This window comes from Agelaius tricolor, unplaced genomic scaffold, assembly GCF_023055355.1.
Source record: "Agelaius tricolor isolate 1412-34295 unplaced genomic scaffold, bAgeTri1.0.p SCAF_3, whole genome shotgun sequence".
In the NCBI taxonomy this organism is placed as follows: domain Eukaryota; kingdom Metazoa; phylum Chordata; class Aves; order Passeriformes; family Icteridae; genus Agelaius; species Agelaius tricolor.
In genome coordinates, this window is record NW_027269263.1 from 29241818 (window position 1) to 29257290 (window position 15473).

General features: G+C 36.6%; 1 protein-coding gene across 1 annotated transcript in view; it reads left to right on the forward strand.

Moving 5' to 3' along the window:
* Nucleotides 1–6918, forward strand: part of SLC6A15 (solute carrier family 6 member 15) — a 36833-nt gene extending 29915 nt beyond the window's left edge. The window contains exons 10-12 of the mRNA XM_071423335.1: nt 1331–1490; nt 4067–4229; nt 5565–6918. Of these exons, the coding sequence (XP_071279436.1) occupies nt 1331–1490; nt 4067–4229; nt 5565–5936 (695 nt within the window). The 3' untranslated portion in view covers nt 5937–6918. The remainder of the gene's footprint in view (nt 1–1330; nt 1491–4066; nt 4230–5564) is intronic.
* The last annotated feature ends 8555 nt before the right edge of the window (nt 6919–15473 follow it).

Sequence of the window (15473 nt, forward strand, 5' to 3'; positions counted from 1 at the left end):
CTGAATAACCAGTACAACAATTAGAAATTAGCTGTTCTTCCTAAGTATGTGTGCAAGTACCATGATTTATAGTCATTACACTGGAGTGATGGAGCATTTTACAATAATTCCTTGTTACTCTCTTAGACAAAAAAAAATAATTAAGATAAAGAAACATTCAAGAACTGTCTTTCTCTTGTAACCTTTTTAAGTGGTGTGCATGCATGATTTTAGTTAAACTCAGTTGTACTCAAAAGATTACAAGTTGATGTGCTGTCCTGTTAATTAACTGGAAAAAATTGAAATATCTGGATTATTTTTCATGCAGTACTAGTGGTATTTAAGAAGGATTATAGCTGCAATAGATTTTGTACTTACAAGACAGAAACTTTCAACTTTTACAGGATTGTTAGTACTTTTGCAACTCTTCAAGTTCAGAGAAACCAACTGAAATGCTTAAATTTATTTTGCATTCAACAATGCCTCATGCTGAGTGGTGGAAAGTCCATAAAGACATTATAGTAGTAGTTCAAGACTTCTACCATAGTATTTGAAACAGTGTTATTGTTTTACATTCAGTACTATAATCAATAATAATTGATTATCTTGGATTCATGCAATGGGTGTATTCTGTAAAGATATTTTATATTTTGACCCAGATTAATTTCACCTCATTTTGGACTACTTAGATGCATCTTTAGCCTAAATTCCCTGTGAGAAAAAAAAAAAAAGAGCACTTAAAACTGTAAGAATCAGTCTTACAACTGTCAGCCTACAACTGATTCCATGATATATTGAAATTTGACTTAAGCATTAAGTCCTGTTGCTGACAAATTTAGTTGGAGAAAATTATATTGAGATCCATTATGCAGGATCAGCCATTCAAGAAATATATTTTGGGTTGCCTCTACAGAAGGGACAGAAATGTTGCTTAATGGACAAATACATTTAGACAGATCTAATAGAACTTTATGCCGTTAATGATCTTCTAGGAGCAGTCTATTCACCCTTTGTATTTTTTAGAATCATAGTCTTTTTAGAATCATAGAAACTTCTTCATATTATTTTTTCCCCGTATTTTCACTTCTAAGTTCTTTTCACTTCTGAATTCCAAAAGTTGAGCTGGTGACCAGTTAACATGATATGTGATGTTTTGCCTACTGGTTTATTTTACCTCTGCATTTACATTACATTTAGTGAGAAATAGTCACTTGATTAATCTCTGCTGATTAATCTCTTAATCAGGACTTAAAATGCTACTGACTTGATTTTTATGAAATAATGCATTAGGTCCTCCTTGTCTATGGAACTTTGTTGTAGTTATAGCTCACATTTCTGTCCTTTATTCCAGTCATCTGCTGCTTGGTAGCATTTTTTATTGGCCTGATCTTTGTGCAGCGCTCTGGAAATTATTTTGTGACAATGTTTGATGACTACTCAGCTACTCTGCCCCTGCTTATCGTGGTCATTTTGGAGAATATTGCAGTCATCCGAATTTATGGAATAGACAAGTAAGTGAAGGAAATGTATCTCCCTGTCCATATCAACACCATTCTTTACAATAATTATTACTATTTTAAATAAAGTGTATGAAGCATCTGCATTTTACAGAGGAATACAAGTAAATAGAAAGCATGACAGTCTGGTCCAGAATCTAGTCTGTTACTAAGAACAGGATTGGAGCAAGATACACTACATCAGAACAGTGTACTGAAACCCAAAGAATAATTGCAAGAGGTCCAAAAGCAAGACAATGCAGCAAAAGAGACAAAATAAGAAATTTAGAAAGGTGGCTAGATAGAAAAGTATAGGGAATTTGTATTAACAAAGGCATCAAGAAGATTTCAGAAATAACCATGGTCTAAGCAACAGATGAGGATGAGTATTTCAATGCAGTATTCAGGCAGCCTGAGAAAGAAACAAAGCAAGCTCTAATGGCAGCAAAAAGAAAAAAGTTTCAATTTAAGAACGAAATTGAGTTTGGGGCATTATAGCAATTAATTTTTCTTTGCATTAGTTGTGAGAGAGGAGATGACAGCAAAAACAGGGTCAAAGCTTACTTGAAAGCAGCACAGCTGACAATGAAGTCAAGTGACCTGTTGGGGATGGATGAAGAGGAATGACCATAAATCCCTTTTTTTTTGTTGAATTAATTTTATGTCTAAAATCAGCAGAATGTGTTTAGTAAGTGAGATCAGTATATGCCGTGCTTAAGGAATAGAAGGGTATGTATCAAAAATAACTTATGCCATGCACAGGTTAAACAGAACATGCTGTAATAACATGTTGTAGTAATTAAAATGTTTGTAATTCCTTTGCATGAAGAAAAAGTGCGACATAGAAGGAGTGGGGTTTCATTTGACTTTTCACTTGTCTGATCTGAGTAATCAGCAATCATTAATCACAATGAAACAAAGCTATAAGAAAATTTAATTTTATGGTTTTCAGACATTGTTTCTGGACTATGCAAGTAGTACTTGGTCTGCTTGCTTGCTCAAGGAGAATTCCAACTTGGACCACATGTATAATCCTATAAATGATCATTTAGATATAAAAACACCACACAGATTATTTTACACATGCAACCAAAAGATAAAACAGATGACCTGGTTATAAAGTTGGTAATGTCCAAGCTCCACTGTGAATGGAAGTAGATATGCCAGAAGTCAGCAACTGACCTGTGAGAAGGTTGATGTTTAGGCACAGCTAAAATATGGTAATCCTTTGCTTATGACTCACAGTGCAGGCAATTCATGTTTTCAGAAGGGCTTCTGACAGGATACAGTGAAAAGTTAACAGCCAAGTTTCTCATTTATAATGACCACCTGAGTATTCCCTCTGCAGTATTTCTAGTATTTCTTCTGATGTATGTTTCTGCAGAAACCTAGCAATTCAGTTTGCAAAAACTGTCAGCATCAACAGCCTCAGGCTGCCATTGGCTGTGATAGTACCAAGGGTTCCCTGTAGATAAAGTTCTGTATGAATGTCTAATTATTTGACATTAAGTCTTTGATCAGATAGTAGAAAACTAAAGCATAGCATCCAAAGGGTGCTATAGAAAAGAGACAACGTGTGAATTTCTGTAGCCAAGAAGGAAAATCTCCCACACTGTAATCAGTGCTATAAGGAGCTTCAGCTAAAGGAGACTTTTAGAAGAGGATGAGTAGGATGGTGACAATGGAAGACTACTTTAAAGTAAGGATAACAGATTCATGTTTAACTGGTAGAAGAACTGGAGATCTCAGAAAGAGAAGGCTACCTGTAGAGGGCACAATCCATTTGTAAATTCAGCTTCCTTTTAATGATGTGTTTTATTTCAGTGTAAACAAACAATAGAATGCCTCAAGCTGTGCAGTTAAATTTTTTTTCTGAGAGTTTACATGACAGAAGCTTTATATATGTAAAAAAATATTGGAAAACATCCTTCTATAGAGCTTTTTTGAGATGCACATTTCAAAAAGGAGTGGGACCACAAGGGAGTTAAAACAATCATTGCTTGCGCACACTCCAAAAGTATTATTTCTAAAATCATTCTCTGTTTCTACTGGCTCTGGAACCATGTACTCCATCATGAGTATGAAAATAGGAGTTTTGTTCATGGCTTAACTTAAAAATTTGAGGAGAAAGGCAGCAGTTTTATAGCTTGGAAGAGTTTTATTTCAGCAGCTTATATGATGCAAAGCACAGCTTATGCATAAAGTTGTTTTTTTTTCAGACTGCAGCACGTGTGTGGGTTCAAAATTAATGTTACACATGTGTAAGATGTGCTGGTAAACAACCCAGCAGACAATAGACGAAAATGTAAAAAAGAATCTTCTAAAAGAAATATGAGTGTAAATATCTTCAGCACAGTCCAGCAAGCAGCTTACTAAATCACTGTACTGTGCAGTGATTCCTTTTGTTCGTCTGGTCTGAACTACTAGTATAAGCTCTATTTTTCAGCCCATCAAGTAATTTAAACTACAGCTATTTCTATATGCACATTTTTTTCAGTGTCTTGATTCCCTCAGGTTGGGTGCTATGTATCAATTATAGTACTCAAAATCTCAGTGTCTACACTAACAATAACATTTTAATCCTTTCACAGATTTATGGAAGACCTGAAGGATATGCTGGGGTTTTCTCCAAGCCAGTATTATTACTACATGTGGAAGTATGTTTCACCCTTTGTATTGTTATGTTTGCTGGTAGCTACCATTGTCCAAATGGGATTGAGTCCTCCTGGTTACAATGCTTGGATTGAGGATACGGTATGTATATGTAGGGTTTGTATTTAAGTATCATCATCATTGTGATCGTATCTGAAGCATTTGAAGCACATGAGCAGACAAAAAAGTTACAATTAGAAATTCAAAATCAGCCTAAATAATGACATGATTGCTTTTATCTCAAGTAACTTTGATGTAAAATCAACAGTTTTTTAATTTTAAGCAGTTCTGCTTTAAAATATAACTGATTGACACAAACCTGTATGCTCTGGGTGGCTTACTTCCTAACGAATGATAAAGAAATTCATAATCATGGGAGAGGTTGTTCATATTCATTAAGTCTTATTTTATTGCAGAAAACAGATGATAACTGCATAAATCATTTCAGATATCACATCAGGTTTTTTATGTGTCATAATTCTTTCCCTTTGGGAACACATATCACAGTGTAGCAGCTGTATTAAAACCTGGCTCTGATAAGAACTTGTCTCGGTGAGTGGCAAGACAGTTCTGAGCTTCGACTTCAAAAAGAGATTTTAGTCAAGGGATCTCTGAAGACTTCAGCTAGTTGTAGGCCCATGAGCCCTCAGCTATTTCTACAGGCTTTTTATGCAAAACAGACAGAGAGAAAATGTCAGAGACATTCATCTAACAAAACTTGCCCAAATTAGCTGGGGGGTAAGTCACAGCAAAGACAGGTAAAGGATAAACACAGGAGGTTGGCTTTACTATTGATAGTATGCCTGCCTCTATCCAGACAGCTACATGATTCTCAGAAAAATGCTCTTGTGACATTTGAGTCTTGCCCTCAAAAATTAGAGAGATACCTTAGAATACCAAACATGCAATTCCTTTCCACATACAAAGTCAGGCAAGCAGAGCCTGTTGGCCGTTGATGCCTGGATGCAGCAGAGGTGTGGGGTATAGTAGTGCCCCAACAATGCAGTTTACCTGATCTTATGCAAAGTGCAATAACTGAGATGGTTCCTGTCTAGACCAACTATTAGCCTACGGAACAGGGGCTAATTTTCCAGGCATAGTTACAGAACCCACTGCACACTTGTCTGTTCTGGAATTCCTTTAAAGGATCAGGAAGCTACAGAGAAATGTAGCATAAAGCCTAAAGTGAAAATCTTCATTTGTGTGCTGCTGAAGTGCTCTCAAAAACTGTTCAACAGTGTTCTAGTCCTGCTCACTGCCTGAAAGATAGCAATCCTACATCTCCATGACTCTTCAAACCTGAGATCTGTAGTGGTGCCCACACTGTGAGTGCCGTGGAGTTTTCTGCTTGAAAACTGCAGACCTCAATGAGGACTGCAGGTTTTTGTTATTTTTCTGGTAAAGATGTATTAATCATTTTTCTGTTGTGTTTCTCAGGCTACGGAAGAGTTCCACAGCTATCCAACATGGGGAATGATTGTCTGTATATCTTTGATGGTGTTGGCCATACTGCCAGTCCCAATAGTCTTCATGGTACGCCGTTGCAACCTTATTGATGACAGTTCTGGTAGTTTGGCATCTGTATCCTACAAAAGAGGTCGGATAATAAAGGAACCTGTTAATCTGGAGGGAGATAATACAAGTCTGATTCATGGGAAGAGTCCAAGTGAAGTGCCGTCTCCAAATTTCGGCAAAAACATATATCGAAAACAGACTGGCTCGCCGACTTTGGACACGGCTCCAAACGGGCGTTATGGTATTGGCTACCTGATGGCAGATATGCCTGACATGCCAGAGTCTGATTTGTAACCACAGAACAAAAAAAGTGCTGTGTTTCTTCTCTCACTGATCACGGCCCTGCTGTGAGAAGTGGTCAGCGTCACTTGCTAGGGTGCGATCTCAGGTGCTCCACAGTGACAGTCTTTAAAATGTCACGACAGTACGTACTGGTTGAGAAAATTCTGAGTTTTTATTTGCACTGAAGGAAAGATTCAAATGCAATGGCAGCCTACATCTGCCAGGATAGCCAAGAATTTGATTTTTAAATTAACTTCTAAATTTAAAGCTTTCTATTTCTGAAGCCCAGGTCTCGCTCAAATGATAAAATATTTCTGAGGTTATATCATTGAAAATCAATTTCTTTCTGCTGAATTTCAGGTTGACTCCCAAGTATTAATGGTGAGCTCAGTAGTAGTTCACCAAACCTGTGTTTGTGTAAACACCTGTAATATACCTTATGTAGATATGCTGTACTTATTTTATTAGCACTGATAATTACTTAGGCTATTAGCTGAGTAAAAAACAAACCGGCAAACTATTTTCTTATGTAATAGCTGTATAGAGCAATAGTATTAGAAAATCAAGGAGTAGACTTATAGGAGGATGATCAAAGATTCCCTGTTCACTGGGGACTGCGTAAACTGTGGCTGTATATTTTGTGTAAAATATTTGCTTTTTCAGTGTGAAAACAATGTTAGAGTGAGTCACTCCAAGAATCTTAAGGATTGTGCAGATTCTGCATTTTTTTCTATGCTGTGTGCCTAAAAAAGACCTTGATATTTATTGTGGTTACAAGATTACATATATATTATATTTATATAATATACTTGTAATGTAAATATGTATATTATTCTGTATGTAATCGTTTCAAAAGTTGAAGCAAGATGGCTTTTTTAATTAGTCTCCTTCAGTTTTGCTTCTGTTTTATGCAGATAATTTTTTTTCAGTCAGTAATTGTTAAGAACTGTATGGCATTACATTTTAATCTATGAATAAAGAGATTGATAAGGTATTTCTCTGTGGTATCCTAATACACTTACTATAACACAGCCTGTTTTTTCCTCATCTGGACTACCTGAAAGAATGACATTTACTAGATGAATAGAGATGCTAAAAGAACTTGAAAACAAAAAATCAGTCAAAATAAACTTTTGGACAAGGCCATTTACTGTGAGTACAGGAGGTGATGTAGTGCTGTAAACTGGCAAGATACACTGGAAGCTGGTACATGATCTACTCCGTACCTTAAAGTGTTTTAAAATTAGGCATAAATTCTGACTTTTCTACCTCTACTAAGCAAACAGAAGAACTTGCTTACATTGTCCCTGCATCAAAGAACTAGATGAATTTATTTGAGGTAAATGCAAGTCTCTGAAACTCTGTGTCTCAAGACTACAGTTTCGTGCATGTCAGTATGGAAAAGCTATGACAAATAAATGGAAAGAAGCAGAATGTTAAAACAAAACATTTTAGCAACTTGATAAAATTCCTTATGGATAACTCTTCTGTCACAGGAGAATAAACTCAGATAATTTTCCACTTTTAACCTGAGAGCTTTTGAAATCATTTCCAATCATCAGAAAGTTGAACTAGAAGCATTAGCTGACAAAAAGCTGTATTTAATTATCAGGCTTATTTTACATGTGATAGAAATTGTGCACATAAAGAAGCATTTAAAGAAGTCCTCTAAAATACACGTATTGGAACATATGGGGTAGAGTTGGCATAATTTAAGCAGCTTGTTCTTTTATAACTGATGTATTGGCAACATTAGCATGTGTGTAATGTCTCACCATTAGAGACAGAGCCAGCATGTACAAAATATTCCTGTTGTGGCAGAGCAGCAGCAAATTTCCACCATCATACCACATGAGGTTTCTAACATGACTCTTCAAGGTAGTTGCCATGCATCCCTCTGTGCCCAGTCCACAGAGTGCAGAACTCTGTTCTTACAGATGAGTTACCTGCACTGACACATGCTTTTACTTTAATAAACCCTAGTTTTCAATGGTCAAATGTTTGCTGCTACAAAGAGCTCTTAAAATGAATGTGAGCAAGATCTTACTATTAAGGTGCAATAGCTACTTCTGTTTAAAGCATCACAAAGGGGACTAATGCTCCTTTAGCCAACTGCTGAAGATTATTCTGCCTGGATATGTCTGCCCTTTTGCTCTTTACTTAAACACTTTTTAGAAGTATTAAGATTTTCCACTCATTTAAACCATTAGTTCTTGGTTGGTTGCTTCCTATTAACTCCAGTTAGCACATCACCTGAGCTTCATTAAATATTTCAGGCTTGAGAAAACCCAGAATGTATGTCCTGTCTGCTGTCAGATGTTCAATTCATCATTTATAATAACTATGATTGAACATGCTCAAGTGCAGAAGTTCTTTAGCTGTGGTTTAGTATGATGGTCTCTTAAAAAGGCACAATATGTCCAGCCTAAAGAAGCAATACTGGTCAAAAAAACCAGCCAGATGTGAAGACTTAAAAAATCTAAAAGTAATTACTATAAAGTGTGACATCCAGGTTCTTACATATTAATGAAAGAACTACTGAAGCAAAAGAAATTTTATGTACATTTGCTGTTAAAGCCAAGGGAATCTACATTGCTTTGATTCTTCAGCTTTGGGAGCAAAGTAGTAAAAGGAGAGGGCAGAAGAGAGAGGTTTCATATTTACCTACTTGAAAGTCTGTGTGTCATGTCAGTTATAGCTACATTTAATCTGGGGGGGTGAGGGGGGTGGTTTAAGTAAGAGATCATTGCAGAAGTCAGTCATGCTTAAAATTAAAGAAAATCCTAATTGAGTCTTACACAATTTTGTTCTTAGGAAATGGCCTAAGAATAAGATCATCCATGTGGAAAGTGAAAATAGATTTCCAATATATTTATTGCAGAAGGCATAAGGTTCCTCTAACCAATATTAATTTTGGGATCTGATTTTGCTACAGAAATTTAAAAGAATCAGTCACCATTAATATGGGACAAATGAAGGCCACATAATTACCTCCATACTCATCAGTGGAGATTCCCAAATGCACTGAAGTACAGGATAGACATACAGTCTTGATGCCTGATTTTAGTCTTTTTTGATGGATCAAAATTTTATTGATACCTTACAGAGTATCATGCAGTGAAGAAAAGATAGGGAATAGGGAGAAGAAAAAGGAAAATATATAAGCATGAAAAAAGGGTAGAACAATCTTACCGCTGTTCTCAGGAAGCAGCAGATACAGTTTAGTTGATGAATCCTTATTCTGCCATAAGGCGAACAATGGTCTTGTACACTAGGGAGAAATCAGTTATGATTGTGGTAGCAGTAGCAGAGAAAAAAAAAGGATGTGTTTGCAAAAGAATTTTAGATACTCTGAAAATACTTGCCTATATTAACCAGCATGGAACACTCAAGTGCCCTGTTCAGGTGACATGCAGAGTATTTAAATAAAGCTTTCTACTTCTACCACATCTTTGAGAAGTTAGCAGAAAGACGGTTATGCGAATTTTTAAAAAATACAGAAATTTTATATCAACATCTAAGTGCCTAGTTAGATTCTGTGGTTTGAGAAAAAAGGAGAAGTCAAAATATTAGCTGTAATTGGGATGCCTTGCCACTTGATGGTGCTCGTATGTCACGTCTGCTGGGGAAATGTTACACTCAAGAGTTTTGAAAAGGACAGAATAATATATTTTTATTCTCTATCAAGACAAGACATCTGAATGATCATGGTGTTGCTAAAGCTCAGAAATTTATTAATCTGTTCCTTCAGCAGTTTTCATACATATTTGGGTTTTTATTTTCAAAACCCCCAAATTTTTAATGCTATCAAAAGCAAAACCAAGCTGTCAGTATCCCATTGTCAAATAGTACACTTTTGGGTCTTGCGAGTAGGCAGTAGGGTCTTGAGTCAGTATTTTGAAACAGTACTTTCTAACATGCTTTATTATTATTATTATTATTTTAAAATGTCTTATTAATAGCTATTTTTATTTCTTAAATTAGCAAAGTAGTTAGTTGACAAATGAGTGGAAAGGAGAATCTCTGACTCTAATATTACTACTAACACTGATAATTATATTAAAAACTTCAGGGCTTCTCACTGCCATCATCAGTAAATGATTAAAGTTGCCAGGAGGTAGATGAAAGGTGTTGCTCTGGCCTGCAGCATTGCTTCTGAGGAAAGCAGCCACTGAGATATCTGGTTTTTAGAGGCTGGTAAATGTGCCTTGGGCATCTGTTTAACCCTTTTGGTAAGGAAGGTGTGAAGTATTTCTCACTAGCTCTGACAAAACCACCGTGTCTTCCATTTATACTGAACTCATCATTACTGACAAGTGAGTGAATAGACTAACCAAGACAACCTTGTCTGGAATCAGCATCAAAATATGCCTTTAGTGATTTTTATCCAGCAAAGCACACAGAATGACACTGAGAGCTCCCATGACAGTCTTTAAATTAGGGTATTAAAGAATACATTCAGTGAAAAAACAGGTGTAGGAATTCTCCCTTTTTATTCAGTCTGATGTAATTTTCTGGTTTCGTGATGCCCTCTGAATCTTTCCAACCCAAACTCAACAGGTGAAAAAAAAGAATGTGTTTTCCAACACTCGAGATTCAAAGATGTGAGATATTCTCTTAGCTGAAAGAAGTTGAAAGAAGAATGGTGTGAAAAGGCAAAAGAAATTTCCTTCAAAGCCAGTCTAGTACATTTTCAGATTTTTGATTCAAGCAAAAAGGAAACACATACAAAGAAAGAGTCAGGTTTGCAATCCTGCAAATAAAGAATTAAGAAACATGTTAAAAGATTGATGAAAGGGGGTGGAACTTAAACGGAACACATTAAAAGAGGAAGGAAAGAGATACTGAGGAAACAGGACTGATTCAATAAATGACAAAGTGTAAATTGACCAGGTAGTAGTTGATCAGAAAGATAAAGGGGTACGGGTGAAAAAAAAAAGGACTTCCGAAGGAAAACAGATTTTGATGGCTGGTGAAATATGGTGTAATCAAGCCTTTAGATGAAATAGTCTGCAGTAAGATATAGCTGTTAAACAGAGGTATGAATCAAAGGTAGTTGAAGTTTTGTTAGCATAGGAGGAAAAGGAAAGAGGAGGAATGAATCAGGACAGGAGAACGCTGAGCTGGGAAGAAAGACTTGAGCTGTGCCAGAATTAATTTCCCTTCAAGTATTCAGTGTCTCTGACACTGTACTGAAGAGCTTGATTATTTTTCATAGCACATTTTGAGATGTTCTGGAGAAAGATGTTAAGGAAATGCAGCCTTCCAAAATTACTTCATTTTAGCTGTCTGATCTGAAGACAAAACTATCAGGGTAAAATAGCAGTGAAATTTTGCCATGTATTGAAGGTTTAAGGGGAAAAATAATTACCTAAAAGCACAGAAAACTCAGTGTATTCATGAGAATATGAGGTGAAGAAAAATGAGTTAGTGACTGAAAGCTCTGAGTTGGAGACCACTGTGTTACTGTGATTTAACATTTTAGTAAATCTCTTGGGCATTTGCCTAGCATCAAGGATGTGAATAGTTCCAACCATTATTCACAGACTTGAAATTAGCCAAAATCTCAAAGCACCTAAATGATATGCATTATACTGCCTGGTCCCTGGAATGGAAACCAGATACCCAGCCTCCCATATGCAGAGCATCTGGACAGTGAAGTGCTCCAAAATTACATGCCTATAAATGGGCAACATTTGATGTGAGACTTAAGTGTGACAGAACCCCTTGTTATCAAAAAAAGAAGGAACTGAGGCACTGGAGAAGCTGCCCAACAGACAGGTGAGACATCAGTGTCTGTGGGTCACTGCAGAAATTAAATGTTCAGCTTTGTTCAAGTATGAAATATTTTGAGTAAAACTGTGTTTAATTATATGGATATTGTATTTAAGAAAGCTGTCATGAATGTTCTGCTCTCCCATAGGCAGCAAAACCAACCTGCTTATCTGACACAAAAAAAATAGAGTGGCTTTCAAAAATGTTGCAAAGATTATATGTTCCCTTTACCTAGATGTATACATAAACATATATATGTATCAACAGTTCATCTTACTTTCTGAGAGAAGAGCAAAAAGGAGATGGAGCAGTTGGCATTTAAAGGTCTGTCTTAACTCCTCAAGAAGGTTTATTTTTAAATAAGTTTAGTATTTCTTCATAAAGAATCTTCGAAGCAGCAACCAGCTAAAAAGTAAGGTCATTAGAAAGAGGTTTTGAATTGAGTAAATAAGAGGGCTCTTTAGACATATTTTCATAAGAGACTCTAAAAGTTTCCCTAGACTTCAGATTCTTTAGGGTAAACTTAACAAGGCCTCCACAGACCTCATAGATGTCACAATTCAAGGTTAGCCTCTTACACATCTTAATTCACACATTGTTATAAGCTTCCTTTTGATTTTGATTCCTCTCTGCTGCCCTAGGATTTATCAGATGGTTCCCATTTTCACCACAAGCTGCAGATGCAGCAGTGCTGGCACAATGGATGTGGTGCTGTGGAGACAGGAAGGAAGGGCTGAGAGCAGAAATTCCTTACACCCCCACTGCCACCAAAGAAAGAAACATGGGGTTTTGCCTTCAGCTTTAGAAATAGTCAGTATTCTCTATGAAAAATATGTTACAAACAAATAAAAAAATTGCAGAAGTATCCAGCTTCTTAAGGGTTTTACATCATTTACAGTTGTCAGGTAGCTGAAAATTAGACAACCCATGGAGTACAGACACATGGCCATACAGCCGTATAAGAAACACTGGTGGCACTAAATCATGACTTTATAACAATCATTAAAAACAAAACTGAATCAGAATTCTTAAGTTTCACTACACAGTCTTTTTCTTCTGTTTTCAGAGATTACATTTTGTATCCTTCCATATCTGTTTTTTACCCCTTACAGAATTAGCAATCTTCAGGACTCAATAGTTTGTTGAAGCATCTGGAATTTGCAGAAGCAGCCTCACACACACACAAAAAAAAATCACTGTTGAATTATCTACATTTGTTTTCTGAATTGCAGTTTGAATGCAGAGAAGCTGAGCCTGTACTGCTGTGCTGGACAGCAAACACTTGTGCCAGTACTGCACAGGTCAGAAGGAGTCTGCTCCAGAAGCACTGACTGTGTACACATCCTGCATCTCTTTGTATTGGCTGTGTAAAGGACACAGGGATCTAATTCTCATTCTCTGCAACACTTCAAACCATTCTTCACTGAAGCACCTGTTGTGGCATGTGCTGAACAAGCGACTGAGCAAATCTAGCAATTTGGTGAAGGGGAGGAGGAGGAGATTCTTTCTATCTTCCTACTCTCACTCCTGCCCACTTCATATTCATCAGACCCTCACGGACAGATCCATTTCATTAGCCCAGGAAACTCCTTCACCTCTTATTCTAATTATTTTTTTTTTGAGTTGTGAATCAAACTGATTCATCACAGGACAAAGTGAGTGCAAGCATAGATGCAGGAGGGAGGAGGTGCTGTACAGTCAGGAAGGGAATGGACTGCTGGAGTTGGCTAGGGAATGGACACGTCTCGTTTATTAGTAATGAAATTATTATATCTGCTCAGTCATGTAGCATTTCACCAAGAGAGAGATGTATGATGGGATAATCTAAATTTTGTCCTAGAAGAAGCAGTTCTCAAATTCCCTATATCAATTAAAAGCCTATCTTATGTGCACATGAACTTTCACAATATGTATTAAATTCATAAAGCATATTCTTATTAAAGCATGTTAATGATCTCTGGAAAAATTGTGAGGGAAATATTAGAGCTTTATCCTGTCTTCAAAGTGAATATAATACTTTGCCACTCTTTAGTTTTTAAATCTGCTTGCTTGCTGCTGCTGAACTCGGGAAGTTTCCCTGTCTTGAAGGGGATTGAGTGTGCTGTTGACCTTTAATCATCATAGTCATAAGACTGAATAGCTAATTTTATTTAACGGTATATCATTACTTAGCTATGGCAAACCATTTCTTTAAAGACTTCAAATGTGTCCAAAGTCAGATCTGAAATTTGACTCCTAGCACATTTACAGACATATATGACATTTTGAGTGCTGCCCAGGCAAACTATTTCAGAAAACCAGAACGTGGTGTAACAGATTTTAAGACTGTGCCTAGAAATGAAGAAAATTGGGGTTTGCTTCAGGCAAGGTACTGGCAGGCATTGGTTGGATAAACATAGGCAGTGGGAGATACCTACTGCTCCCTCAAGACAGTGTTTTACTGACAAAGGACAAATGAATACTGATCTTTAGTGAGACATGGATATAATTCTTTAATGGAAAGAAAACAAAAGCTCAGAGATCATGAACACTCTTACAGTTGGCCCTTTGGACAGAAGTCATCTGTGGGGTAGCATCACTGTTGCCCCAGTCATCACCCTAAACTCAGATTTATTACAATTCTTAAAACGGTTAGAAAAATGCAACAGCAACAAAAAGAGACATTAACTGTGACACTTATATTCCTCTTTACTTGCCTTTCTTGAAAGATAAAATAAGTGAACCACTCCAAAAGTGAGAAAATAATGCCTCTCTTCATATTTTTTTTGTGTATATCATGCTAAGAAAGTGAGATAGTGCATCATAAACTAAAGGGATTTACCCCTCATTTTGTTGATTTCAAGTTTTAAGGGGAAAATATGATATTTCATTCTTTGTATGAAGAACTTCATGCTACAGTGTGGAAAGTCTTGAATGTGGGACAGAAGATTTAAGCTTTAAACCTCTGTTTACTTTAATGGGTGTCACACAGCTTAACTCTTTGAAGATATGACCCTGTGCAACCACTAGGAATGAAGATTTTGATTTTTGAATCTGTCATGTACTACACATCCTGACTCACGTCACACAATTGTGCCAAACTATGCTGTTAGTGCCAGTATCTTTTTGACTTACAGTACTCTGGTTCCTAACTTATGTTGACAGTCTAGCTTTGAACTAATATAGCTGCATCATCACCAGCATTAGAAAGAATTCACCTCTGCTGGCAAGTGCTTCCTTTCTACATGGAGGAGACCATTCCACTCATTAATAGGTGTCATTAAAAATAATTGAGTTGTAAAAAAATCCTTTCCCATGACAGTTTCTTTCGTGGGAGGGAAGAGTATACTTGTAGGAGGTTGTGTAACTTGGTATTTCCTCACCTTCAACTTTTCATCTCTTTTCATAAAAAGTAGAAAATAAAAGTAAATTAAAAATTAAAAGAAGAAGAAGAAGAAAAGAATAAAAACAGATTTCAGATTTGAGAATTTATTCCAATGAGGTAGGTTTGTTTCAAAACCTGAGAGATTGTCATCTTTGTCATGAATAATGCTTGGTAAGCTTGTAGAAACCTCCAAATCAGCAAGTGGGAGAATTCTTCTTGTGCAGGTAGAACTGTAAAATTTCCATGGGATACACTTCCTTCCCAGCCACTACACTACTCCTGGAAAGGGGGGCAGGTACCAATCTACAGGAGGCAGGATGCTGTCAGCAATTGGGAATGAGTTGTGTTGTTACTACTGTTCAAAACAACCAGCAGTGCACAAGTTGTGCACAACATACATAGCACTTCTC